This window comes from Elephas maximus, chromosome 3, assembly GCF_024166365.1.
Source record: "Elephas maximus indicus isolate mEleMax1 chromosome 3, mEleMax1 primary haplotype, whole genome shotgun sequence".
NCBI classification, from domain to species: Eukaryota; Metazoa; Chordata; class Mammalia; order Proboscidea; family Elephantidae; genus Elephas; species Elephas maximus.
In genome coordinates, this window is record NC_064821.1 from 40454008 (window position 1) to 40479645 (window position 25638).

At 48.1% G+C, this 25638-nt stretch overlaps 1 protein-coding gene across 5 annotated transcripts in view; it reads right to left on the minus strand.

Moving 5' to 3' along the window:
- CFAP74 (cilia and flagella associated protein 74) overlaps positions 1-25638 on the minus strand; it is a 111956-nt gene that overhangs the window by 30819 nt on the left and 55499 nt on the right. For all 5 annotated transcript variants that reach the window (XM_049877641.1, XM_049877640.1, XM_049877642.1 and 2 more), the window contains 7 exons: positions 19628-19704; positions 19036-19158; positions 14382-14503; positions 10007-10135; positions 9135-9222; positions 8024-8197; positions 6211-6344 (listed from right to left, as the gene is read on the minus strand). In XM_049877641.1, coding sequence (XP_049733598.1) covers positions 6211-6344; positions 8024-8197; positions 9135-9222; positions 10007-10135; positions 14382-14503; positions 19036-19158; positions 19628-19704 — 847 coding nt within the window. The remainder of the gene's footprint in view (positions 1-6210; positions 6345-8023; positions 8198-9134; positions 9223-10006; positions 10136-14381; positions 14504-19035; positions 19159-19627; positions 19705-25638) is intronic.

Here is a 25638-nt window from a genome sequence, read left to right on the forward strand (position 1 = left end):
ACTTCCAGGCTTAAGCAATTCCAAATAAAGGTCATGATGCTACAGGGATACCAACCAGTCTCAGCTATAAATAACCCTAGTTCCTATAAATCTCTAGAACAGGCAGAGAGAGATTTCTGCTCTATTAGGCAGCACAGCACCCATTTGCCAGCATGAAGAAGTTACAGAAGAAGAGACCTTCACCCATGTTCCCTTTAAGAATAAAGAGTATGAAATCTCTCAGGGGGGATTGAGACAGATAGCATTAGCTGTGCCAGTGGCTGAACAAAAGAGCTGTTAAAAGATTATCATCTAGAAATTGGGTAAACAGAAACCACACCCTGTCATGAGACAGACAGGTTTAACTGTGCTGGTGGAACAAAAGAGCTTTTAAAATATTACCATTTAAAAGTTGGGTAAGCAGGAACCCACCCTGCCAACATGAAATAAGATCGAAACAACCCATGAATTACTATCTCCTTCTTAGTGTTTTTCTAGTCCCCTCCTCCTTTACAGACTCCTCATGCACAGAAGAACAAAGTGTGACCACTGTTTAACCTTCCTTAGCCTTCTAAAGATGGCGATGTAGTGCCGAAGATCAAGTGCACTTGTGCTACATTCCATAAGTGATGCCAAGGGCTGCTGAGAGCACTCCATTTCAAATATCAGCAAGTTTCATCTTAGATTCCAGATGCATGTGCAACCTGATTAACATACACTGCCATTCTGGGAAGTACCTGCCCCTTGAAAGAAGCCCACTAAATATTCATTACTCTATTGTCTCCACCGAACCCACACAAGCCCTAGCCTTGCTTCCCTTTTAGAGTCAGTCTTTTAGAGAGGCTTAGATCCTTGCTGATGCCATTTGCTTGACTCAAGGAAAATAAAGCTTGCTGAAGATAAAGTTTGTCTCTCGTGTATATTCTTACTTGGGAAAAGACAAGGACCCTTTGTGTCAGATTGACAATTGGTGACAACACAATACTGGGAATCATGGCCTAACCAACTGGACACATATTTTTTTGGGACACAATTCAACCCATGACAATGTCATTTGGACCCGCCGGGGTCCCTGCGCTGAGAATCTCCTAGACCTAGGAGACAGAGAGCTGTAATACTGGAGATAGCACAAGACAGCAAGATGCAGGAGCAGAGAAATGGCAGCACAGCAGAGCCAGGAAGCAGGTGCAAAACAGTGCAGTGGGCTTCCTGGCCCATGGAGTGAGGTGGCTACAGTGGGTGTGCTGACCCACAGAGCAAGAAGGCTAACAGCCTTCAGGCAGGAGGCTTACTGGTAGAGTGAGGTGCCTCTGGGCATTTATTGGTGGAGCTGAAGAGATTTGTAACACTTTCCTGAGCAGGGCAGGGCTGAGGGGCTGAGAGGCCGATGGCCAGAGAGAGGCCTGCCTGTGACAAGGCTGAGAAGAAGCTGTTCTGATTGAAGAACTGCATCCTGAATCATTCCTGATCCTGAACTGTAATGTGTTAATTCCCTAATAAACCCCATAATTATAAGTATTGTCTGTGAGTTCTGTGTGGCCATTGCAATGAATTATCGAACCCAGCAGAGAAGTAGAGAGCGCCATGGGACAGATGGCTGGTGTCAGAATTGGTAAAAATAGGAAAAGAATTGGAAAGAGGAAGTATGTCTGACCTCTGCTCATGGGAATTAGCCTTGGGCTGTTGATCTTGATTCTCCTTTCCCCTTGTGATGTTAGAGGAGGTCTGATGACACTGTTGTGCCATTTTTACACACCTGATGCCAAAGTTAGACAAAACTAAGAGAAAATGGTGCCTAATCTTAGATAAGGCATGGTGAAGAGATCCACAATCAGGGTTAGTGAGGCAATGCCAAACTGAGCCAAAAAAAAAAAAAATTCTAGCAGACCAGGAATAGAAGGAAGACTCCTTAACTAACGAAGGGTGTCCAATAGACTTTAATAAATTCAACCACCGTGGATGGAGTTATTTCTGGCATCTGTGCAGGAGAAAAGGAGGAGAGCAACAAGACATCTGCCAGGCTGAGAAGTCCTGAGGAATCAAGAGATGCTCACTCAAAGGTGCAGGGAGCCCATCTTAGACCAGCAGCTGGACCTGGGAGGGATGTGCATGGTCCCAAAATGGGTGTGCAGCAAGGAAAAAATGTCCCTCCTAGAGCAAAGTTCCATGCTACTGAGAAACTTCTGGGAATGAAGTCCAAATGTAATGGACAGGCATAAAAGACAAAGCAAAAAGAAGGTTCAAATAAAAGGGGGGAAGGGAACAGAAAAGATAGAGCCAAGAAAGCTGGAGATGGAGCTCGAGGGCCAGAAGTTAGAAAAACTATCTAAACTGGGCCCCTTGTAGAAGTCCAGGAAAAGTAATTGCATATAAAAATGAGCAAAAAGATTAGGATTAAACAAGATTAAGATCAAATCACAAATCAAGTTGTTATAAGACAAAAGAGAATAAGGGGCAGAAAACACTTAATCAGACAATAAAAACATGCCAGAAAGATGTGCCATGAAAGACTCAAAAGTGCAAATGCAGTAATTCAAAATGCACTAAAAAGCTTGAGGAAATACAAGATAGGAAGTGGCTACATAAATCATAACAACAAGAACTGAGAAATGAGGTGTTAGAATTCAGGAAAGAATTACAAATAAAAGAAATTTCAGAAATGAAGCCTCAACTAAAAGAAACTCATGAATGAAGGAACACAGCAGATAACTCCTTAAGAGAAATATAAGATTAAAAGGTAGAGTATTTAAAAATTAAAAAAGAAAAAAGCAATGAAAAGAATTCAAGAGACAGTGGCAAACACAGAAGAAAGGCAAAGAAGATCCATCATACATATAACAGGAGATCCCAAAGAAGGAAACTGAAGAGAATAGAACAGATATGAAGGACTAAAATTCAAGGACGCTTTCCTGAAATGCAATTAAAAATTTTTGAAAAATACTGTGTACCTGAGAAAATCAATCAAGAACAATCAACTCTGCAATGTAATCTTATAAAATTCTTGAATTTTAAATAAAAAGAAAAAAATGTCTTTAAATATCCAGGAAAAAAGAAAATCTGATGTCATCAGATTTTGACAGACATGCTTCATGCCAGAAGACAGTGGAAGAAAGAAAACATAAGCCTTTTTATTCAGCTAAACAAACTTTCAAGAATAAAAGGCACAGGCAAACTATCATCAACATATAAAAAATCAGGGAGTACTGTTCCCACAAACTCTTCTTTAGCAACGTAACAGAGAATGAGCTCTATTCTCATAGTCTCTAGACCTCAACATAGGACTAGTGGTAAGCATCACGTACAATTACCCATAGAATTAAGACCAGATGTGAGACATAAGGCAGAGACTATAGCATATACTAGCTATATGCTTTGTCAACATACGTAAAATACAACTATAAAACATGAAGAAAGAATGGGGAGAGCATATGGAAACATGTTTACATTGTTTTTTGTTATATTGTTGTGGCAGTGCTGATATTGCTTTCATGAGATTTTGTATGAAACATGGGATAAAACAGATGAGTAGTTATGTGATATTTTGAATTCTCTCAGGAGGGTTCTCAGTGTGGGAGATAGGAGACATGGAAGATGTCAGATATAGACAGTCCTGAATTTGAATTGGATGTGTCAGTGTGAACTTTTGAGGTATTTTATCTCCTAGCTTTGTCTACTGAAAAGACCTGGAAACAGTGACCAACATCCATGAGCAACCCCAGCATCGAGACTGTGGTCTCTAAATGCTACTCCCATTAAAAGGAGTCAGCGAGTGTGCAAAGATGGGGGTGTGAATGGGTCCCCCAGGAGGAGGGATGGGGGGTGGCTGGCCAGGAAGCCTTGAGCAGTGGGCATGAGTTTACCAGGAAAGTGGGCAGGCAGTGGACATGAGCTTTCCAGGAAGGTGGACAGCACATTATAGGTTTTCTCCCTGTCACTGCAGAGGTGGAGGGTGGAGAATCAGAAGTCAGCCGTGGAGGCTGTGTTGAGTATGATGCAGGGAAGTGTGTGTGGGTAAGTTGGGCTACACTCCATTTGGCTGGAGGGTAACCTGGTAAGCAGGAGAGGACATCGGGGGTGAGGGGCAGTGAGGAGGGGATCAAATCAGTGGACTGGACATCCCTGAGGGGCACTCCAGGAGAAAGGACTGGTGTACATGAGTCACATTTGGGAAACCAGGCAGGGACATGCTTGTCCCTTCATGCTGTTTAATTACTGAGGCCTTATGACGTGAACTTTCCGTAGCCCTCTGCCAGATGGCTCCTGTCTTAACTTTTGGCAGTTTCAATTTGCATGTAGATAGTTCTTTAAAAATTAAACACATACATTTGTTCATCCAGCACATATTTATGGCGCTTCTGTGATGGGCTAGATGCTGTTATAGGGCACTGGCTTACCTTAACAATGAAAACAGACAAAACCTCCTCTTCTCATGGGACTTATTTCCAGAGGGCCAGGAGAGAGCTAAACAAGCTACCAAAGTTTCACGGTATGTTGTTGTTATGGAGTCAGCCCGATTCATGGCAACCCCATGCACAATGGAATTAAATGCTGCCTGGTCTTGTGCCATTCTCATGATCAGTTGCAGATCAGACTGTTGTCATCCACAGGGTTTTCACTGGCTGATTTTCAGAAGCAGATTGATAGGCCTTTCTTCCTAGTTTGTCTTAGTGGGGAAGCTCCACTGAATCCTATTCAGGATCATAGCAACACACAAGCCTCCACTGACTGGCAGATGCACGGCTGGGAATCTAACCTGGGTCTACTGGATGGAAGGAGAGAATTCTACCACTGAACCACCACTGGCCCATTCACAGTATGTTAGAGGGTGAGAAAAAACTGAACAGGGGTAGAGGGTTGAGGGGGGATGGTAGGAGCCCCCACTGGAAGGTGCTTTTTCTCTGCGACTCTAACTCTCATTTCACCCCATAATATCACACTGCCCATGAACCCATTCCCCCTTCCAGCAGGTCCTGGCATACTGTGGAGCCACTAGCCAGGCTGATTTCACTCAGTTGTCTAGACCTGACCTCACTTGGTTGTTGAGGTCCAGCCAGGACAGGGTAGCGTGAACCTGGGAACACGGTGGAGACAGAATGAGATGGAAGGAGAGGCAGGTGGAGTGGGCGCAAGCACAGAGGGGAGGAAGGGCCTCTGGCGGGCCTTGACACCATCTCTGAGGCTGTCCTCACGCACACTCACATCCCCACCCAGGGTCCCCCGGGGTTTGACACACTGCTCCCAGCCTCTGAACCAAAACGTTTTCACTTGAGGCGGATGACTGAAGCTAGCAGTGAGAACCAGCCCTTATTACAGAGTGCTTCTCCCCTTCCTGCTTCATCCCCACCCTCCATGACCTCCTTCTCCCTTCTCTTAAGGAGGATCAGGGACCCCTCAAGTCATGCAGTGTTTCAGAGCAGGCTCATGTCCAGATCCCCCTGCTGCTAGAGGGGTGCTCTCTACACACATGCAACTCTCACACACACTGAAACATGCACACTCACACACATGCACTCACATATGCATTCATATACATGCACACAAAGACTCACACATTACACATTTACAAGTCCTCGTACATGCAATAATACACATGCAAACTCACACACCCTCATACACACAAGCACACTCACATATACTTGCACATACTCACATACACACAAGCACACTCACATGTACTTGCACACACTCATACTCACACATGTGCAGTCACACACATGCACACACACTCAAATGCTCACACATTCGTAAACATACATGCATGCACATGTGCAAACACACACATGCACTTATATATACAAACTCATACTCATACACACATGCACTCACACACACATGCAGGCATGAACTTATACACACATGCACACACATATAAAACTCATATGGGCACATATATATGCATGCACACACATGCTCACATACAAACGCCCTTTTATGTGCTCATACACACAGTGCACTCACACATATGCACACACACATGCACACTCACACATGCACACACAGGTGAGCTGGCCAGTGTGAAAGTCAGCCAAACTCCCAGGCCTGTCTCTGTCTGCCCAGGTCTGCGGTGTTGTGCAGCCCATCTCTGTGGTCAGCCTGGCCCCACGTTCAACTGCTGAGACTTCTTGGCAGGTGGGGTCCAGAAGCCAGGCTGGTGGCACAAGGGTAGGTGGGGAGGTCGCCCTGAGCTACATGTGCCAGGCCCTGCACATGGCCCTCACCTGGTAGCCTCACCTGTTAATCTCTGATTTGCAGACCAGCTCGAAGCTATACTCCCTGGCCTTGGTGGGCTGGAAGATCACGTCAAGTTGCAAACTTTCCAGTGGCAAGATCGTCCCAAACCCATCGTTCGGCTGAATGTCCACGAACTGGCAAATGAAAAAAGCCATTGATGCCAGAATGAAAACTGTTGGTCTTGGCTGGGGGAATGTCTCAGAGGGAGCTGTGTGGACATGCAGGTAGCAGAGATGTGTGTGAGTGTGTGTGTGAGAAAGTGTGAGAGTGTATGAGTGTGCGATGTGTGCATATGTGCATGAGTGTGTGATGGTGCAGTGCAGTGAATTACTTAATATGGTTCTTGTAGCCATAGTCTTTGTGACTCCCACACAATGATTAGGTGGGGGTATGCAAATGAGGTGCTTGTGGCCCACCAAGGGGGCTGGACTGGACAGCTTGCTAATAATACAAGGTGCATGACACCCTTGTGGGGGTGGGACCATGCAAATAAATTGTATGGAACTGTAATGAGGGGATTTGTCAGTTTCGCCATCCCAGAGGCAGAAAGGGGAGACCTGACTACCATCAAGAAGAAGAGATGGGAGTGGAGCACATCATACAGACCCAGGTTCCCTTCGCTGAGACCCTCCTAGACCCAGGAGATGGAGAGAGGAGCTGTACCACTGGGGACGGCAAGACTGTGAGAAGCAGCTGTAGAGAAATGGTGGCAGCAGAGGCAGCAGAACCAGGAAGCTGGTAAGAGATGGTGAGGCGAACTTCGCAGCCCATGGAGCATGAGAACTGACTGCCTTCAAAGCAGGAGGCTTGCAGGTGGAGTGGGGTGCCTCCAGGTACTTGTCAATGGAGATAGGCTTGCCAATCCACTGAGTGCTTTCAGGCTGAGGCTTACTGGTGGAGTGGAGTGCCTCCTGGCACTTACTGACAGAACTAAAGAGCTTTGTAACACCTGCCCGAGCAAGGCAGAGGCTCGGCTGAGGGGCCGAGGGCTAGAGAGAGACCTGCCTGCAGGCACGGCTGAAAAAGAGGCTATTCTGATGGAAGAACTGTATCCTGAATTGTAACCTGTTACTTCCCTAATAAACCCCATAACCATGAGTATGGTCTGTGAGTTCTGTGTGGCCATTGCAAATGAATTATTGAACCCAGCAGAGAAGTAGACAGTGCCACGGGACGGACAGCTGGTATCAGAATTGGTAAAAAGGTTGGAGGGTGGAGGTGTGTTTAACCTCCACCTCATAGGAATCAGCCTTAAGCTGTTAATTTTGATTCTCTTTCCCCCTTGAGAAGTTACAGGAGGTCAGACTCCTCTACCACATCATTTTTACGGATGGGTGTGATGGGTGTGTATGGATATGCAATGGGTGTGTGGGTGTGTGCATGAGTGGACGGCAGGATCAGTGATGAGGCAGCCCAGGAGGGGTGAGGAGGAGGCTGGGGCTGGGCTTGTTTGCCTGCCCTGTAAGGCCCGGGCAGGCATGAGTTCTGGAAGGAAGGGTGGGGAGAGGAGTCTGGAATCCAACAGAGAGGGGGCTTCAGGGGTGTGGCGGAGCAAGGAGGGAAGGAGAGACAGAAACCAAGAGGAAGAGGCAGAGAGAAGGGGCAAGGCAGAGATTCATGGTAGAGGGTGGGGTTCAGGGAGAGGATGGGCAGAAAGACACAGGTGGCAGTGGAGTCCAGGGGAGGGTCTGAGGCCTGTTGCTACCTAGGACCGGGGCCCATGGCAGCAGCTGCCTGTGACCTGGCCCCCATGGCATTCCCACGCTTGGTCCCCCTTCCCAGCCCCCCAGCCATGGCTGACCACGGGAGGTACCTTGGGAAGTCCAACGAACCCAAACTCCTGGGGTAGGAGGGAGTGGTTGTGGAGGGTGATGTTGGTCTTAATTGCCTCGTAGATGGTGCAGTATCCAAAATCCACCTCTGAGGGGCTGATTTCCAAGTCCGAGGTGGTCACGATGGCGTGGACAATGAACCCCACAGGCCTGATCTGGGTACAAAGGGCAAAGACGCATGCCCCGTCACCGGCAGTAGGTTTTACTCCGAATGTTCCCAGGAACAGCAAAGGCACCATGACGAAGAACGAGTACCACTGCTGCCTTGTGGGCATGGCACACCAATTCTTCAGGAACACAGAGTCTGTCTTTAAAGGAACCACGGTTTCTTGGGAGTGCCCTGGCTTGTGAGACTGTGAGGCCGAGTCACAGGCAAGTGGCCATGGGGAAGCACATGTGTGGGAGGGCACATTGTCCTGATGTGAGTGCACATATGTGTGGTAGTGTGCCTGTGAGTGTGGCGTGTTTGCTGCACTGGGTGTGTACATATGCACACCTCTGTGTATGTGTGTGTGCACACATGTGCCTGTAAGTCTGTGTGGTGCACTGGCTGTGTACGTGTGAGTACCTGTGTATGTGTGGTGTGTTGAGTGTGAAAATGTGCACCTCTGTGTATGTGTGTGGCTGTGAATGTGTGCGGTGCACTGGGTGTGTACACGTATGCACTTCTGTATGTGCGTGCACGTGTCTGCCTGTGTATATGGCACACAGGGTGTGTACATGTGCCCACCACTCTGTATGTGTGTATATGAGTGTGTGCATATCTGTGCACGAGTTTGGAGGCCTGGGGCAGCCCGCCCTGGACAGGATTTGAGGCTCTTGGATCATCCAGGCTCCCCTTTGGCCGACAAACCACCCGCCTACTTCCCCCTTGTGCTCTTGGTGGCTTGGGCAAGAGACACCTCTAGCCATCAGCCATCAGAACCCGTCCCAGAAGGCAGGTGATGGTGGGCTCTGTGGACCCAGCACCCTACTTTTCAGAGGCTCACTCTGCACAGAGCCCAGCCTCCCAGAGCACTATGGTCCCCCAGAGCAGCCCAGCTTCTAGGGACTTGGGGTAAGGTGCTGTGCCCGGAATGGGGCCACACGGACCTGGTCAGCCACCCAGATGGTCATCGGGGCCTCCAGGACTCGGGACTCCTTGTCAAAGTATTTCCCTGCATCTTCCGGGAGAGAGTGTCTGAAAGAGGTGAGTACATGCATATGTAATTTTTCTCCTTTGTATTTTCTGCAATGCCAGTACAACCATTTATAAACAGCACTTTGGATCATGGCAGCGCTGAGACATATGAAACATGGAGCTCCAGAGCAGATCCTGTGGCAGAACTCCTGGGCAGGGCGACAGACCGTGCTCTGCAGGCTGAGTCTCTCCAAGCCGAGTCTTTGAATCAGCTCAGCACTCCAAAGAACACCACCATTGTCTGACTGGGGGTGTCGGCCTGTTTCTGAACAACTGGGCTCAAACCCACATACGTACATTTATTATGTTTTAAATTAATAAGCCATTTGCAACTTAAAGGAATCCAAAAAAACCCCTTTCAAAATGCATAATCACTTGTTTAAAAGTTTGCCGTCTCATTATAAAACGAAACCAACAGCGTGATAAGAAATTTCAGGGACTGCACAAATAAGAAAAAGGAGCCTTGGTGGCACAGTGATTAAGCACTTAGCTGCTAACCAAAAGGTCGGCAGTTCAAACCCACCCAGAGGCTCCCTAGGAGAAAGATGTGACAGTCTGCTTCTGTAAAGATTACAGCCTTGGAAATTCTGTGGGGCAGTTCTACTCTATAGGGTCGTCATGAGTTGGAATCGACTCAATGGCAATGGGTACAAATAAGAAAAGAGCTCATTGTCATTATGATGGGCAGCTGCCAAGGCCAAGTCAGGGAGGCAGCTCTGATTTCAACAAACTACCTCAGCCGCCGCCCCCCACCCCCTCCTTGGCCCTTTCCCGCTCCCCTCACCGTGGCAAGAACTTGAGCTGCACCGAGTAGGATGACAACGCCTGGATGTAGCCGGTCTCAGGCAGGAGCTCTATGTGGCCCCGCAGCTCCCTGCAGACCTCGAACCTCAGGCGCAGGGCTGCCTTTGACCTGAGGATGTTGGACATTGAGACAGGGGCTCAAGGTCTTGGGTTCCAGAGGTGGGTTTTCCTGAAATGGAATCTGCAGCAGTGTTAAAGGTAAAAGTACTTCAACTGGAAAATGGCGCTAACGATCAGTCCTCAGAGCCCAGAGTCTAGAGGGAGGGTCTGTGGGGCAGGGGGTTGTGGGACCTGGGAGGCATGTACGGTGGGACCCCCAGGGGCTCTGCCCTCCTTCTGCCTGGGCCAAGGCTTGGAAAACGGTGTGCAGGTCCTGGCCCAGTCCTGGGGCAGGCAGATGCCCACACCCCCACACCCCCGGCCTCCCCCCTCTTCTCTCACTCCTGTACCCCTCTACCCCTCCACCCCCAGAGCAGAAGCCCCTGCAGAAGGAACAAGGGGGGCAAATGTTGTGGGGTGAATTGTGTCCCCCAGACATGTTCAAGACCTAACGCCCCCCACCTGTGAAATGACCTTGTTTGGAAATATGGTCTTTGCAGTGATCATTAATTAACAGAAGGTCATAACAGAGTAGGGTGGGTCCTAACTGTATCTAAGTGGTGTCCTTGTAAAAGAGGGGAAGAGACAGAGAGACACAAAGGGGGAACAGGAAGACAGCAAGTGGCCACTGAGGCAGAGACTGGAGTGATACAGCTACAAGCCAAGGAACTCCTGGGGCCGCCAGAAGTTGCACCCAACAAGGGAGGACCCTGCCCCAGAGACTTAGGAGAGAGCAAGACCTGCTGACACCCTGAATTTGGACTTTTGGTCTCCAGAGCCATGAGAAAATAAACTCCTGTTATTTAAATCTGCCCACATTGTGGTCCATAGTTACTCCATGAGTACAGAGTAGAACTGCTGTATAAGATTTTCAAGGCTGTGACCTTTCAGAAGCAGGTCACCAGGCCTTACTTCCGAGGTGCCTCTCAGTGGGTTTGAATTGCCAACTTTTTGATTAGTAGTCGAGCACTTAACTATATGCGCCACCCAGGTCCTTACGAGTCGGAATTGGCTTGAGGGCAATTAACAACAACAACTTTGTGGTTCCTTGTTCTGGTAGCCCCAGAGGACTGAGATGGGGGCCTGGGTGCTCGAGAGGCGGCTCACCCTGTAGAAACATGACTCCGTGACCCGTTCCATCCTCCCAGCGCACCCTCCCGAGACCATGGGGGAAGGAAGAGATGGGTGCAGGGGGATCAGAGGGGTCTTCCAGGTGTGGTCTGTCGCGTGGTGCCATGGGTGGTGTGGCAGCTCCTGTGCTGTCACAGAGCTCTCCAACACAGCGCACACCCAGCCCGCCACCTACTAGTACCTGCATGTTGATGATGCGTGCCACATCCGGGCACTATCTCTCTCCAGCCTCACGTTTAGCTGCCTTCCAGATACTTCCCAGTGGTCATCAACAGGCCTCTAAGACTCCTTATAATCCCCGCCAGCCTTCCTGAGGAGGGCTGGACACCTCAAAATGACGTCGCATATGCCCCCACTTGGGCAGACACCGGACCGTGTTGACATGTGTGGTGTGTCAGCGTGATGAAGGCACTCTGACCCATGATCTGCTGTCATGAATTGAATTGTGTCCCCTGAAAATGTGTGTCAATTTGGCTAGGCCATGATTCCGAGTATTATGTGATTGTCCACCACTTTGTCATCTGATGTGATTTGTTGTTACCGTATGATGTTAATGAGGTAGGCTTAGCGGCAGTTATGTTAATGAGGCAGGACTCATTTTACAAGACTAGGTTGTATCTCTTAAATCAATCTCTTTTGAGATATAAAAGAGAGAACCAAGCAGAGACACGAAGACCTCATACCACCAAGAAACAAGAGCCAGGAGAACAGCATGTCCTTTGGACTTGGGGTCCCTGTACCTAGAAGCTCCTAGACCAGGGGAATATTGATGACAAGGACCTTCCCCCAGAGCCAACAGAGAGAGAAAGCCTTCCCCTGGAGCTGGCACCCTGAATTAGGACTACTATCTTCCTAGACTGAGGAAATAAATTTCTGTTTGTTAAATCCATCCACTTGTGGTATTTCTGTTACAGCGGCACTAGATGATCAAGACACCTGTACAATGAGTCTCTGCGGCAGCCGGCCCAGACAGCCAGGGCATAGTCAATGACTGGTGCTTCCCTATTTTGCTCCCCATCCAGCTCAGGACCAGCTAGAGAAAGCCGAATATGTCCTCCTAGCCAATTACAGGGATACCCCCACCTAGTCACCTGCCCCGGTCTCCCCAGCTAGCGCCTCCCTCAGGGCGCACTGAAGCCGTTCCTACTTCACTCTTGGCTCCCCACCCTTGCCTGCCTCTGAGTCTCTGTGGCTGACACCTGCGTGTCCGCTCCAAGTAAACGGCTTCTCTTCTCCACTGAGAGCCTTGTTATTTCCACAGGAGGGGTGATCTCTAAGCTAAAGAAGGAGAAGGTCCAGCCGCAGGGTGCTGGGTCCTTGGTCCACACAGAAGCAGTAGTTGCAGCTTGGAGACTCCCACCCTCATCTGTCTCCTGGCTGCCCAGGCCTGCTGCCCAGTGCCCCAGCTTCTGGACTCCCACCGCCCTGAGCCTCCCATCCACAGAGAATTCAACGGCAAAACGAAGTCGGCTAAGGGACACATACAGGGAGCCAGGCCCTGAAGGGGAGCCCCCACATGAGACACCCCTCGGGGCACGAGGGTCTCTCCTGTGGCCCAAGTGGTAGAAAGCCTCCCTCCTTCCTCATGTCCTTTGTACAGAGAGGCCTGAGTCGGCTCCACCAGTTTCACGTTTTATCTCAGATGCTGCTGGTGGGCCTTCCTTGAACACATGCGTTAACACCTTTTGCTACCTCTCTGTCCATAAAACTGGCCAATGAATCAAATCCACAAATGGCTCGTACTGAACTACAGCAATCCTTAAACAAACTTACATTGTCAATCTGTGCCTGGGAAGGGGGCTACCGAGAGAGTAAATCCGACCCTCTGGTCCCTCCACCCATTACGATAAAGCACATGGCACACACAGTCAGAAGCAGACACCCTTTCACCCTGAGACGGACTCAAGAAAGCACAATGCCCCGTCTCCCGGTCTCCCCAGTAAACACATCTGAGCTCTTCCTTCAGGCTCCCACCTCTCTAGTGACACCGCTTTATCCCTGACTCTGTCACACCCTCGCAGATCAGCCAGCCATGGGAGGAAATTGCATCCCCCCACCCCCGCCCTGTAACCTTGGTAACCTGTGCTTTTTCCTTCAAGTTCCTGATGTACAAAGAGATGAATGCAGAACAATACAGGCTTGGGGCGGGGGGCGGGGGGAGGAGGCACGAGGTGCTTGCCAGTGAAGCGGGCTGTGTGGGAGGAGTGGGGGCACATTGCACTTCCTTGTCTGCCTGGGTCAGAAGCACGGGCATGGGGGGACAGATTTCGGGGGTCAGTGATGCTCTGCCCTCTCACCTGGGGCCACATACACACACGGGTATGATTCATGGAGGTTTACTGTGCTCTCTTCTGAGGACCTGCCCACCTTTCTCCAAATGAGGGTTACATACCAATAAAACGGACAGGGCTGCGGGGACCCGGATGCCCTTGCACACATGCAGGGCACGCACCTTCTGTTCTCGGTGCCCTCTCTGAGCTTCTGGCCCAGCTGTGCTCCTCCTGCCCTCCCCCCAGGTCCCTGGCCCAGGGGCTGCAGAAAACTCTCCACAGCATGTGTGTCTTTCCCTCTGCCCATCCAGGGTTAGGGGCTCGCGCCGTGTGACCTGAGCGTGCGGGTTGGTTAGGTTCCTATCACTGCTGTCACAACTTCCAACAAACTCAGTGGCTTAAAACAACACTGATTTGACTGTCTCACAGTTCCGGAGGCCAGAAGTCTGAGATGGTTCTCACAGAGTTAAAATCATGCAGTCCGCAGGGCTGGTTCTTCCTGGGAGTTGGGAGCTGGGGAATCCATTTCCTTGCCTTTTAGGGCTTCTAGAGGCCTCCCATATCTCTTGGCTCTTGGACCCCTCCTCCATCCCCAAAGCCAGCAACTGCATCTTTCCATCCTCTGCCTCTGTCATCACATCCCTTCTCTTGACTCTAACCCTCCTGCCTCCCCCTCCTAAGGACGCTGTGATGACACTGGGCTCACCTAGATCATCTAGGACAACCTCCCATCTCAAGACCCTCAGCTTGATCCCATCTGCACAGTCCCAGGGCCTCTCCCAGCACAGAGTCCTGGTACAGCCGGGGCTCACCTTGTGTGTACGAGCACGGAGTCCTGGTACAGCTGGGGCTCACCTTGTGTGTACGAGCACGGAGTCCTGGTACAGCCGGTCATACATGCAGATCTTCAGGTCCACGTTGGGCTTTGGCACCCAGACAGGCACGTCGATGGCAATGCCAACGACTTTGAAATACAGCTGGGTTGGAAACGGAAATTCAGCAAACACTCACATCAGTGCCTGGGGTAGCAGAGGAGTGCTGGCCGGCAAAGAACTTGCCAACGTTGCTCCATAACTTGTTAAACTTTTTCAGGTACCAGGAGGTCAATAATCAAACAAGCCATGCTCTGAAGTTCTGTGGCACTTTTCATGTCGTATAATTTCTAAAAACATTTTCTTATAAATATTTCCAAACATAAAAAAAATAGTCTATTGAATTGCCATCATCAGCTTCATAATTACCAACATTTTAGGCTGCTTAAAAGAAAACTTTTACTAAAATATAACTCATCATACAGAAAAGTGAGCACATTATGAATCTTTCATAGATTATAAAAAATGCAAGCTCACCACCAGCCCATGAAGGTGGGGCACACATGGACTGGGGTGGGGGCAGGGGCGTTGCGAAAAACATAACCTGTTTCTGGGGTCAGAGATAAGAAGATCGGACAGAATAAACAGAAAACTTGCCCAACAAAATGGAGCTGCTGGAAGGGAAAAGCGGCAACATAATGTAGAGATGGTGGCGTGCTAGCAAATGCTTACAACCAGCTCTGGGGGTGGGTGCAGCACCGTCCGTCTGCTGAAAGCCAGCCACCTTATGAACAGCCCCTCTCAGATGGCCTGGCTTTCAGGTGTCACCTGTCTCCTGCTGACCCTGGTGATTCATTCATCAGACAAGGGCTGGGGAGAGGAGATGGGGTGAGTATGAGCCTGCCTGTGCACAGGAGCTCCTGAAACAATGGGGGTTTGGTGGGAGGGAAATTCTAACAATTCTAATGACAGCTGCATAAAACCTAGGGGTCAAGGGCCGAAAAGGGGAAGAAATAAAAAGGTTCCAGAAAGTTCATTTTATGTTGGCCATAAGGAAGTGTGGGAATTCTGGAACGCTTAATTGTGCTCATGTAGAACCTGGAAACCCTGGTGGCGTAGTGGTTAAGTGCTACAGCTGCTAACCAAGAGGTCAGCAGTTCAAATCTGCCAGGCGCTCCTTGGAAACTCTGTGGAGCAGTTCTACTCTGTCCTGTAGGGCTGCTATGAGTTGGAATCAACTCCACGGCAGTGGGTTTTTTTTGGTATGTAGAACCTGTACATGGATCAAGAAGCAGTCATTCAAACAGAACAAGGGGATACTGTGTGGTTCAAAGTTGGAAAAGGTGTTCAGCAGGGATGTATCCTTCCACCGTACTTATTAAATCTGTATGCTGAGCAAATAATCTGAGACGCCAGATTATATGAAGATGAACTCGGCATCAGGATTGGAGAAAGACTCATTAACAGCCTGACATAGGCAGATGACACAACCTTCCCTGCTGAAAGTGAAGAGGACTTGAAGCACTTGCTAGTGAAGATCAAAGACTACGGCCTTCAGTATGGATTACACCTCAACATAAAGAAAACAAAACTCCTCACAACTGGACCAATAAGCAACATCACAATAAACGGAGAAAAGATTGAAGTTGTCAGGGATTTCATTTTTACTTGGATCTATAATCAACGCCCATGGAAGCGGCAGTCAAGAAATCAAATGATGTATTACATTGGGCAAATCTGCTGCAAAAGACCTTGTTAAAGTTTTAAAAAAAACAAAGATGTCACTTTGATGACTAAGGTGCACCTGAACCAAGCCATAGTCTTTTTTCAATTACCTCATATGCATGCCAAAGCTGGGCAATGACAAAGGAAGACAGAAGATCTGATGCTTTTGAACTGGGTGTTGGTGAAGAATATTTAACATACCATGGAGTGCCAGAAGAACAATTAGTCTTAGAAGAAACAGAACTAGAACACTCCTTAGAAGTGAGGATGGTGAGACTTCAGCTCACTTACTTTGGACCCATCATCAAGAAAGACCAATTTCAGAGGTAGGGCCAAGATGGTAGAATAGCCAGATGCTTCCAGCGATCCCTCTTAAAACAAAGACCAGAAAAATCAAGTGAAACAATTGTATTTATGACAAGCTAGGAGCCCTGGACATCAAAGGTAAAGTTAGAAAATGGACTGAGCGGCAGCGGGAGGGAGAGTCGGTTCAGAAGCAGAGAGGAGCTACCGGACCTGAATCGCCAGGAGCCCTCAGGCACCATTCCCGGGAGCGGCTGTGGTGGGCTGGTACTAGCGTTCGGCCACAGTTTCCTCAGGAGAAGCAGCCAGCCGCACAGCCTACTCATACCTCCGGACCCAGAGAAGAACGGTGTTCTCGCCAAAAGCTAAATTCTTGTGTATATTTTACCATGCCCCCTGCCCCCAAGCTGGCTTTAGTGGCTGTTGATTTCCCTGGGCCTGAGGTAGACCCATTTGAGCACCCTGAGCCATGCTCTCGGCCTTGAAGAAGGAATAAATTCACAACAGGGGGAAAAGATAATTTGCCAGCTCCACTAACCTGGGGAGCGCAGGACAGAAGTGGCTCCTGTCCAGGCATAAATGTTCTGTGGACTTTGAATAACTTTTCCTCTGCATGGACCCGTGTGGGCCTATTTCAGGAGAATAGGCCCTTGCTGGCAGACTGCAACTGTTTAAGCTGTGCCATGGAGAGGTGGGTGTGTGATATTTGACACTGCTTTACCTGTTAAAAAGGGTCCTCACCTACCCACATCAGGGACACAAGGACTGGTGGCTCCACTCAGGTCACCCAGCCACCCGCGACAGGGGTCCAAGGATAACTGGTACCTCCCAGTCTTCACAACCAAGAGGATTGGGTGCCCATGGTCCATCTGCAGAACCCACCCACTTGTATGCTCTAAGGAACAAGGACATGCTTTCCTCAGATACACTCGGGGGATGGTTCTCAGCCCTCTTCCTTGTTCAGAGCATGACCCCCTGCTGCAACCAGATACCAGTATCTACACCAAACACCCCTGCCCCTCTAAGACTGTAGGACAGAGCCTGTACCACACGCTTGATGACCAGCTACCTGGACACCTGAGCTGAAGCCACACAAGAAAAGTAAATGGACTCATAAGCTCATATACCTGATAACAGCTCTAGCCATCTGGTGACAGGACGTCAGAGCTCCAAAGGTGAAAATAATCAAGCTAGCTCACTCAAGCAACCCATTTGGACATATCAAAACAAAACAAAGCATGAAACTAGGATACAGTCAACAAACATAAGAAAGACCAATTTCTAGAAAAGTACATGTGTTTGGTAAAGCAGAAGGTCAGCAAAAATGAGAGAAACAGTGAGATAAATTGACGAAATAGCCACAATGATGGACCAAATGGCGAAAGGCTGGGCAATGTTTTGTTCTGTTGTATGTGGGGTCACCATTAGTTGCAGCTGACTCACAACTAACAACAAGAAAGTGTTGGCAGGGCACCTTGCTGGGGGACAGTGCATTTTGGAAGATTCTCCTCTTTCCAAAGAAGCAGCAGAAAGTCATGACTGAGTGTGAGGGTAGGAAAGGAGAGCGAGCTGTGAGTGGAATGGAAAAATAGAATTTCCAAAATAACACAGGGGGAATGGAATAAGTAGCAACTCAATGAAAAGAAGAAAATTAAAAAAGAGGAACGAATGTTGAAAGATAAAAAAATTTACCAAGATGGCAGTAATGACATAATGCATGTTCATTATTAAACTCTGTGAACCTGCTGGATTTTCTCATTAAAGGCAGAGAATGATCATCTGGGTTGATAAACAAAACCAGGGCATAATTTATTAAAAAAGAACGACTATGGGGCGGGGTGAGCAAAATGTGAAAGGAAAGCAGATGTGGTTGTAACATCATCCTAGACCAGCCAGAGCTTGAGGGAAAACGCAAACAGCAGGATGAAGAGGGTGTTTGTGCTGATGAGAGGCACAGCTCATGAGGAAGAAAAAGCAGTTATAAACGTTCATGCACCAAACAATACAGCAGCTATACAAAGCCCATCTATTAGAAATGTAAAGAGAACTTGCTAAAAACATAATCACAAGGGAAGATAGATACTATGGGAAGAACACAGAGGAACCCAATAATCCTGTTAACAAATTTGTTTACAGCCCTTCAGCAAATACACTTTTTTCATAAGCACACATCACATTTACAAAATCTACCTTGCTTTTGGTCACAGAGAAAACCTTAACAAACTTTAAAAACAGGTCATTTACAGATCATACCCTCTGATCATAATTTAACTTAATAAACTTAATAAATGATAAAAAGTAATGAATAAAAGTTTAACTGGAAATTAAGAAAGACACTTCTAGGGATTAAAAGTAAGGGCTCTGTGTGTGCGGGGGCACATGTACGTACATGGTGTCTGCATACATGTGCGTGTGCATGTGTATCATATGTACACATGCATGTATATGTACTGTGTGTGCATGTGTATGCATGCACGTGTGTGTGCATGTGTGTCTGTGTGTGTATGTTGGTTCTGCTGCTAACCATCTGTGTCACCAACCAGCCACCTGATCATAGCAACTGCTCCTGTGGCTGTTGGGGTGCAGCGCAAAGGTGAGTTGCTGCTCAGCCTGAGTGGAGGCTTATGTGGTGGGAATGAAGCGTGGGAAGCAGCAGCAGGAGTACTCACTGTTGGGCACTGTGGATTCTTAAACACGACCTTGAACTTGGTCTGGACCTCTCCTGGGATGATTGGGGTGAAGATGACAGGCACTTTGATGGAGCTGAAGGGGCCAATTTCACCTTCTGTTACCTGCACAGGGAGAGACACACCTAAGGGCCTTCTACTGACCACCATGACACATTCCTGGGGTGGCCACTGGGCCACACACAGATGCAGGCTGAGGGGCTTTGCCCAGCCTGGACCTCCCCCATGAGGGTTTATGCCTGCAGCAGGGTCGCAGCTGAGAGGCCACCTGCCCCACAGCTTGACCCTGTTCCCACCCTCCCCCCGCCATGCCTCATGCTCTGGCCCAGGAAGCACCAGCTTTAGGGTCTCCCCACACTGGGCCAACCCCACCCCTCAGGAAGCAGGCTGGTGGCTCAGGTCTCGCCTAGTGCCATTGAGATCCAAGCTGCCCAGAGGCAGCCAGCCAGAGGTCAGACTACAGCCTCGTTTGGCTCAGGTCGAGCAGAAACCTGAGCGGGGCTGGGCTGCCATGGAGATGTATGGCTGCCCCAACTTGGGTAGTGTGGGTGTGGGGGTGGCTGGGCCTCCTGACCTCTCCCAGTTGGATCTCCACTTCGTCCTCGCCATGAGGCATCTCCATGACGGTGGTCATCGTTACCCCTTCGGATTCTGGAAAAGAGGTGTGTCAGATATGAAGTGGGGGGGGGGGTTGCAGCCCCCACCTCACCCCCACCAGGAGCCTGTCCTCTCTGCCCCATAGCTCAACTGTGGGTGGGCCTCTGTGGGCCAGAGTGGGTGCTTGGGTGCTGGGCCGACCCACTGTCCTTTCATTGTGGGGCTCACCCTTGGGGTCCTGCCTGCCACCCGGGCTGCTGGTCAGAGTACTGCAGGGTACAGATGAGACCCCAGAGAGGGTTCTGGGAACTCCACCTTGCCCCCTCCTCTTCCTGGGGTTGTTCTAAGGCCCTGATGGGGGGCGGGGCAACCAGGTCTGCCTCCCCTGCCCCCCCGCCCCATTTCTGGCCTGGCTCACAGATTTGCTTGTTCAGACAGGCAGAGAAGGAGGAGTCTGGAAGCACAGGAGGGATAGACTGGGGTTCGTGGGGGCCTGCAGGCAGCAAAGGGAAGTCCCTGATTTCTGAGCCCCTTCCCCTGTCTTGAGATGGTGAGGATGGAGTCGCTGGTGTGAGACCCATGGTGCTGGGCGTCCTAACCCCTCATGGAGCTCAGGGTCCCGAGTGGTCGTGGCATCTTCTCTGACCGAGGTCTTGTGAGTTCAGGGTGCGATGGCTACTCCCTGTGGATGCCTGCTGAGGAGCCCCCAGGCCCCTAAGCCCAACACTGTGGTGGGGTAAGCTCATGGCTGAACTGTCTTGGGGTGTTTCTTAGGTGAAGACGTTGAGGCTGTGTAAGCAGACCACCCACGGGGGAGGGGAGAAAGCCTGAGTCTTCGAGGGAGGTTGCCATCATAAAGCCCCACACACTGGGGGCTTCTGAGAGCAGACACCCACGGCCTCAGTTCTGGAGGCTGGGAGTCTGAATTCAGGGTTTTGCAGGGCTGTGCTCCCTTTGAAGGCTCTGGTGGGAAGGGAGATCCCTCCTTGTCTCTCCTGGCTTCTGGCGGCCCCAGGCGTTCCTTGACTTATAGATGCATCGTCACATGGCCAACGTTCCTCCCCATCTGCGTCTCTTCTCTTCTATAGGACACTACTCAGATGGAGTTAGAACCCACCCTATTCCAGTATGACCTCATCTTAACTGACACCTCCAAAGGCCTATTTCCAAACAAGGTCATGTTAGGACTTGAACATGAATTTTTGGGGGACACAATTCACTCCTTAAAAGGATGGAAGGCAGGAAGAGAAAAGGCCTAGGTGGGGCGCTGGGACAGGTGTGCTGGGAGGGCAGCGAGGAGGAGAGGACAGGGAGCCAGTGAGCAGGTGCACCTTGAGGGTGTCTACCTGTAAAGCTGATGAACAGGGTGGCAGTAGCTGAAGGAAGAGGGGTCATAGAGGTATTCAGTTGAGCTGAGGAAATAATAGAGCTAGTGCCACAACGATGGAGGAAAGACAGGTGTGGGGGATGTGGGCAGAGGAGAGCTGATGTAGACTGTGGCCCCTGTGCAGCAGAAGGGGGTTCAGCACAGGGGAGGCGGTGGGCGCCTCCCCCACCACAGCCACCATTTCTCAGTAAACTGCCATCTGGGGAGGATTCAACGCAGTTCAGGGTTTTGTAGGTCTGCATGCTCTGCATCCTGACTTGTCGGCTTTTGGTTTTGACTCATTCCTGGGGCTCACTGCCTGTGGCTGATGGGAAGGGCCTGGGGAGTGGATTCTGCCTCCGTCTGAAAACGGCTTTCTGTTCAGTTGCACAGAACAGACACCTAATTCACCATGGGAAGTGTAGCTCAGCAAAGCGTAGGTCAGCAGCCTTTCCCAGGGTCTCCGTGCCTCCGGCCTAGCTCCAGGCCAGGTCAGGGTTGTTAGGCGTCTGCAGCCAGACTGGCTCAGGTTCCTCTGGGCCAGGCTACTGTGGAGCACCCTAAGCTGATGTGCTGGGTCCACCTTGGGACTTAGTACCCTGGACTCCAGGTCCTGCTTTCCTGACTCTCTGGTAGCAGCTTCATTTCCTTACAGAGCAGGATGCATCATCCCTGGGGGCCTAAGGCTGTCAGAGGCAGAAGACCCCCAGTTTTGGGCTTCTACTATTGTACCCATGACATCAGTCTAGGCCAGACGGCAGGGGGCAGAGTTGGCTGTCCACCACCTGGACCATTACATTCTTTGCTGCATCAGGGGTAAGCGCCATGGCAGCCTGGAACTGAGCCTTGAGTCCTTCTCTGCACCCTGAACTCCAGCTGGACGCTGGGTCCATCCTGCTTCATTCTGTGTGGATTGTGCTGTGGTCTCTCGGTGTCCAAGTGTGGACCCATGTTTATCCATTTGTCTGGAACATAAGCTTGCATACATTCTAGAATCAGACTCTTCAATGATTAGGAACGTTGTATTTAAACATGTGTCCAATTTTATCTGCTCCATGAATTCTGTTTCAATCTTGGGCACGTACTCCCTGCCTGGAGTTTAGGTATGTTTCAACACAATATTTTAGAATATTCTCAGCAAATATGTCTTTAAGTATTGTCTTTTCCTGACTCTAATAGGTAACAGTAGACCTTCTCACTCTGTCCTCAATGTCTCTTACCATTCCTTTCATGTTTACATCTCTGTCTTTCTGTCTACATTTACATATTTTCTCTGAATTTGTTTTCTAATTCACTATTTCTCTCTTCAGTAATGTCTAATCTGCAGTTTAACCCATTGATTGAGATTGTATTTTCAGTTATATTCTAGACGTTTTATTTGGCCCATTTTCAAACCTACTCGATCTTGTTCCATCGTGATGTTTTCAAGTCCCTCTAATTTTTCAATGTATTAAATATACTTGTTTTTATTTTTGGTGTATGATAATACCAATATTTGAGACATACAAGATTGCAATTACCTTAGTTGTTTCTGTGCGTGTTCAGTGTTTTTTTTTTTTATTTCCTTTTATTAAGGAATATTTACATACATTGAAAAATCACTTTTTTGTGTAAACTCTTGGTGTTTTGACATATGCGTACAGTTGCATATCCACTACCACAATAAAGATACAGAACAGTACGATCACTCCAGAAAATACCCCCATACCTTTTTGTAGTGAACTCACCCCCATCCCAAGCAACCACTGATCTGTTTTCTGTCCCTATAGTTTTACCTTTTCTAGAATGTCACATAACTGGAGTCATATGGTTTGCAGTTTTTTGCACCTGGCTCTTTTCACTAAGCATAACGCACTTGAGCATCACCCAGGTTGTCATGAGCATCAGTAGTTTGTTCCTTTTTATTGCTGAGTAGGAGTGCATTGTGTGCATGTCCCATAGGTGGTTTTTCCATTTGCCCGTTGAAGGACATTTTGGTATGTATCAGTCTTTGGCAATTAAAAATAAATCCTCTATAAACATTCACATACAGGTTTTTGCGTGAACAAATACCTTGGCAAATACCTAGGAATGGAACTGCTGAGTTGTATGATGCTTACCTTTATAAGAAACTGCTAAGCTGTTTTCCAAAGTGGTGGTACCATTTTGCATCCCCAGTGGAAATGTATGTGAGTCATTGTAGCTCCTCGCCAGCACTTGGCATTGTCAGGTTTTCTTTTCCTTCAAATTTACCCATTTTAATATGTGTGTAATGAGATACCATATTATGGTTTTAATGTACATTTACTTAACTAGTAATGATGTTAAGAATCTTTTCATATGTTCATTTGCTATACATATGTCTTCTCTGGTGAAGTATGTGTTCAAATCTTTTGCCCATTTTGAAACTGGGTTTTTTTTTTTTAAATTATTATTGAGTTTTGGAAGTTCTTCAAGTATTTTTGATACAAGTTCTTTATCAGATATATGATTTACTAATATTTTCTGCCAGTCTGTTGTTTGTCTTTTCATTCTCTTATTGGTGTCTTTCAAAGACCAGACATTCTTAACTGGAAAAATGGATCATGCTTCTGATGTCATATCTAAAAAAATCTTTGTCTAATCCAAAGTCACAGATTTCTTCCAATGTCTTCTTCTAGAAGTTTTACAGTTTTAGGTTTTACATTTAAGTCTATGATCTATTTTGAATTCATTTGTGTCTACGGTGTGAGGAATGGATCAAGGTTAATTTTTTTTGGCATATGTCTGCCCAGTTGTTACAGCATCATTTGTTGAAAAAATAATCCTTTCTCCAAGGAATCATCTTTGCCCCTCTGTTGATCATATTAACTACATATGTGTGGGTCTATTTCTGGACTCTCCATTCTCTTCTACTGAATCCATGTCCTATCCTTTTGCCAATACCTCATTGTCTTGACTATTGTAGAGTTACGCTGTTAACTTCTGTTGAGTTGGCCCCATGCACAACAGAATGAAACACTGCCCAGTCCTGCACCATCCCCATGATTGGTTGTAGACTGGACCTTTGTGATCCATAGAGTCCACTGACTGATTTTTGGAAGTAGATCGCCAAGCCTTTCTTTCTAGTTCGTCTTTGTCTGGAAGCTCTGCTGAACCCTGTTCAGCATCATAGCAACATGCAAGCCTCCACTGACAGATGGGTGGTGGCCGTGCGTGAGGTACATGGCTAGGAATCAAACCTCGGTCTCCCACATGGGAGGCAAGAATTCTACTTCTTAACCACCAATGTCCCTGTCCAAGTAGCCTAGCCGAAACTAAAACAATGGAAGATAAATTTTAGCTGCTGTCCAACACAGACAGAAAAGACAGAATTTGAAGTTTTAGTTCAGCCAAATTAGTGGTATGCTTGAATAAAAGTACAATACTCTTTAAATGAATATAGTTTTAACTAAGTGAATAAGTTAGTCTCCAGGAGATGTGCATTATAAGATGTGCCAGAGGCAGAAGAGAAAGAGTGCCAGGTGAAAGCCTGGATCATCAGAAAAGAATGAAAAGCATTATAATGGTAGATATCTGGTTAAATGCAAAAGGCTATTTTTTCTTTTTCCCCTCTAAATTTCTTTATAATACATAAAACTATCTAAAACAAAACATGTAACACTATATCATGTGGTTTATAATGTATGTTGCTGTAATATATATGACAACCATTGCATAAACGGTGGGGGTTATAGATGGGCTCATACGACTGCAAGGTTCTTACATTTTTACGTGAATTGGTACAATTTTAACTCTAAATAGACTATGAAGAATTAACAATGTATATTGTAATCCCTAGGTCAACCATTAAGAAATGCAGAGAGAACAGCTGTGTGAAAAGTGAAATTTCACTTCTCTGACACCAAATGTGTTGATGAGTCCAAATTAATAATCAATTCTCTTCTCCTTCATTCCACTTCTGTCCTGATACCAGCAGCACATGCAGCAGTTACTCCATTCCTCTGAGCCTAACCACTTGGAGCTAGCTCAGCTCTCACAAGTTAAAGGGCACAGTCCTCCAGATTGGCAAGTCAGCCCAAGACCTCAGATGCTAACTCAAGCTCAGGGGTCCCCACGACACCATCATTTCTGATCTGCTGGTTACAAACTTGCAGTTTTCCCACTACTGCTTCAGGATGCCAGCCATAAGCTCAGGAGTCTCCAGGGCTCCCCCTACTTCTTACCTGCTGGCTTCCACTACTTCCATAACTCACTAGAACAACTTAGAGAACTTATGGAAAGTGCTCTACTTACAATTACAGCTTTATTATAGCAAAAGGATACAAATAAAGAGACACACAGGACGAGGTCTGGGAGCTTCCAATATGGAGCTTCCATGCACTATCCTCCCACATGCACCCATGTCTTTCACCAACTAGGAGGCCCATGGAGTTTCTGTGTCCAGAGCCTTCACTGGGGCCTCATTACATAGTCCTGATTAATTTACTCAACCTTCAGGCCCCTCCCCTGAAGTCAGCTAATATCACACAGCAGTCTTTCTGGCTTGGCCAGCCCACATCCAGGAGGCACCTCATTAGGATAAAACCTCAGGCTGGTCTGGAGGCCTCATCAAAGATACTTCCATCACTGGGGAAATTCTAAGGTTTTAGAGGTTCTCTCTT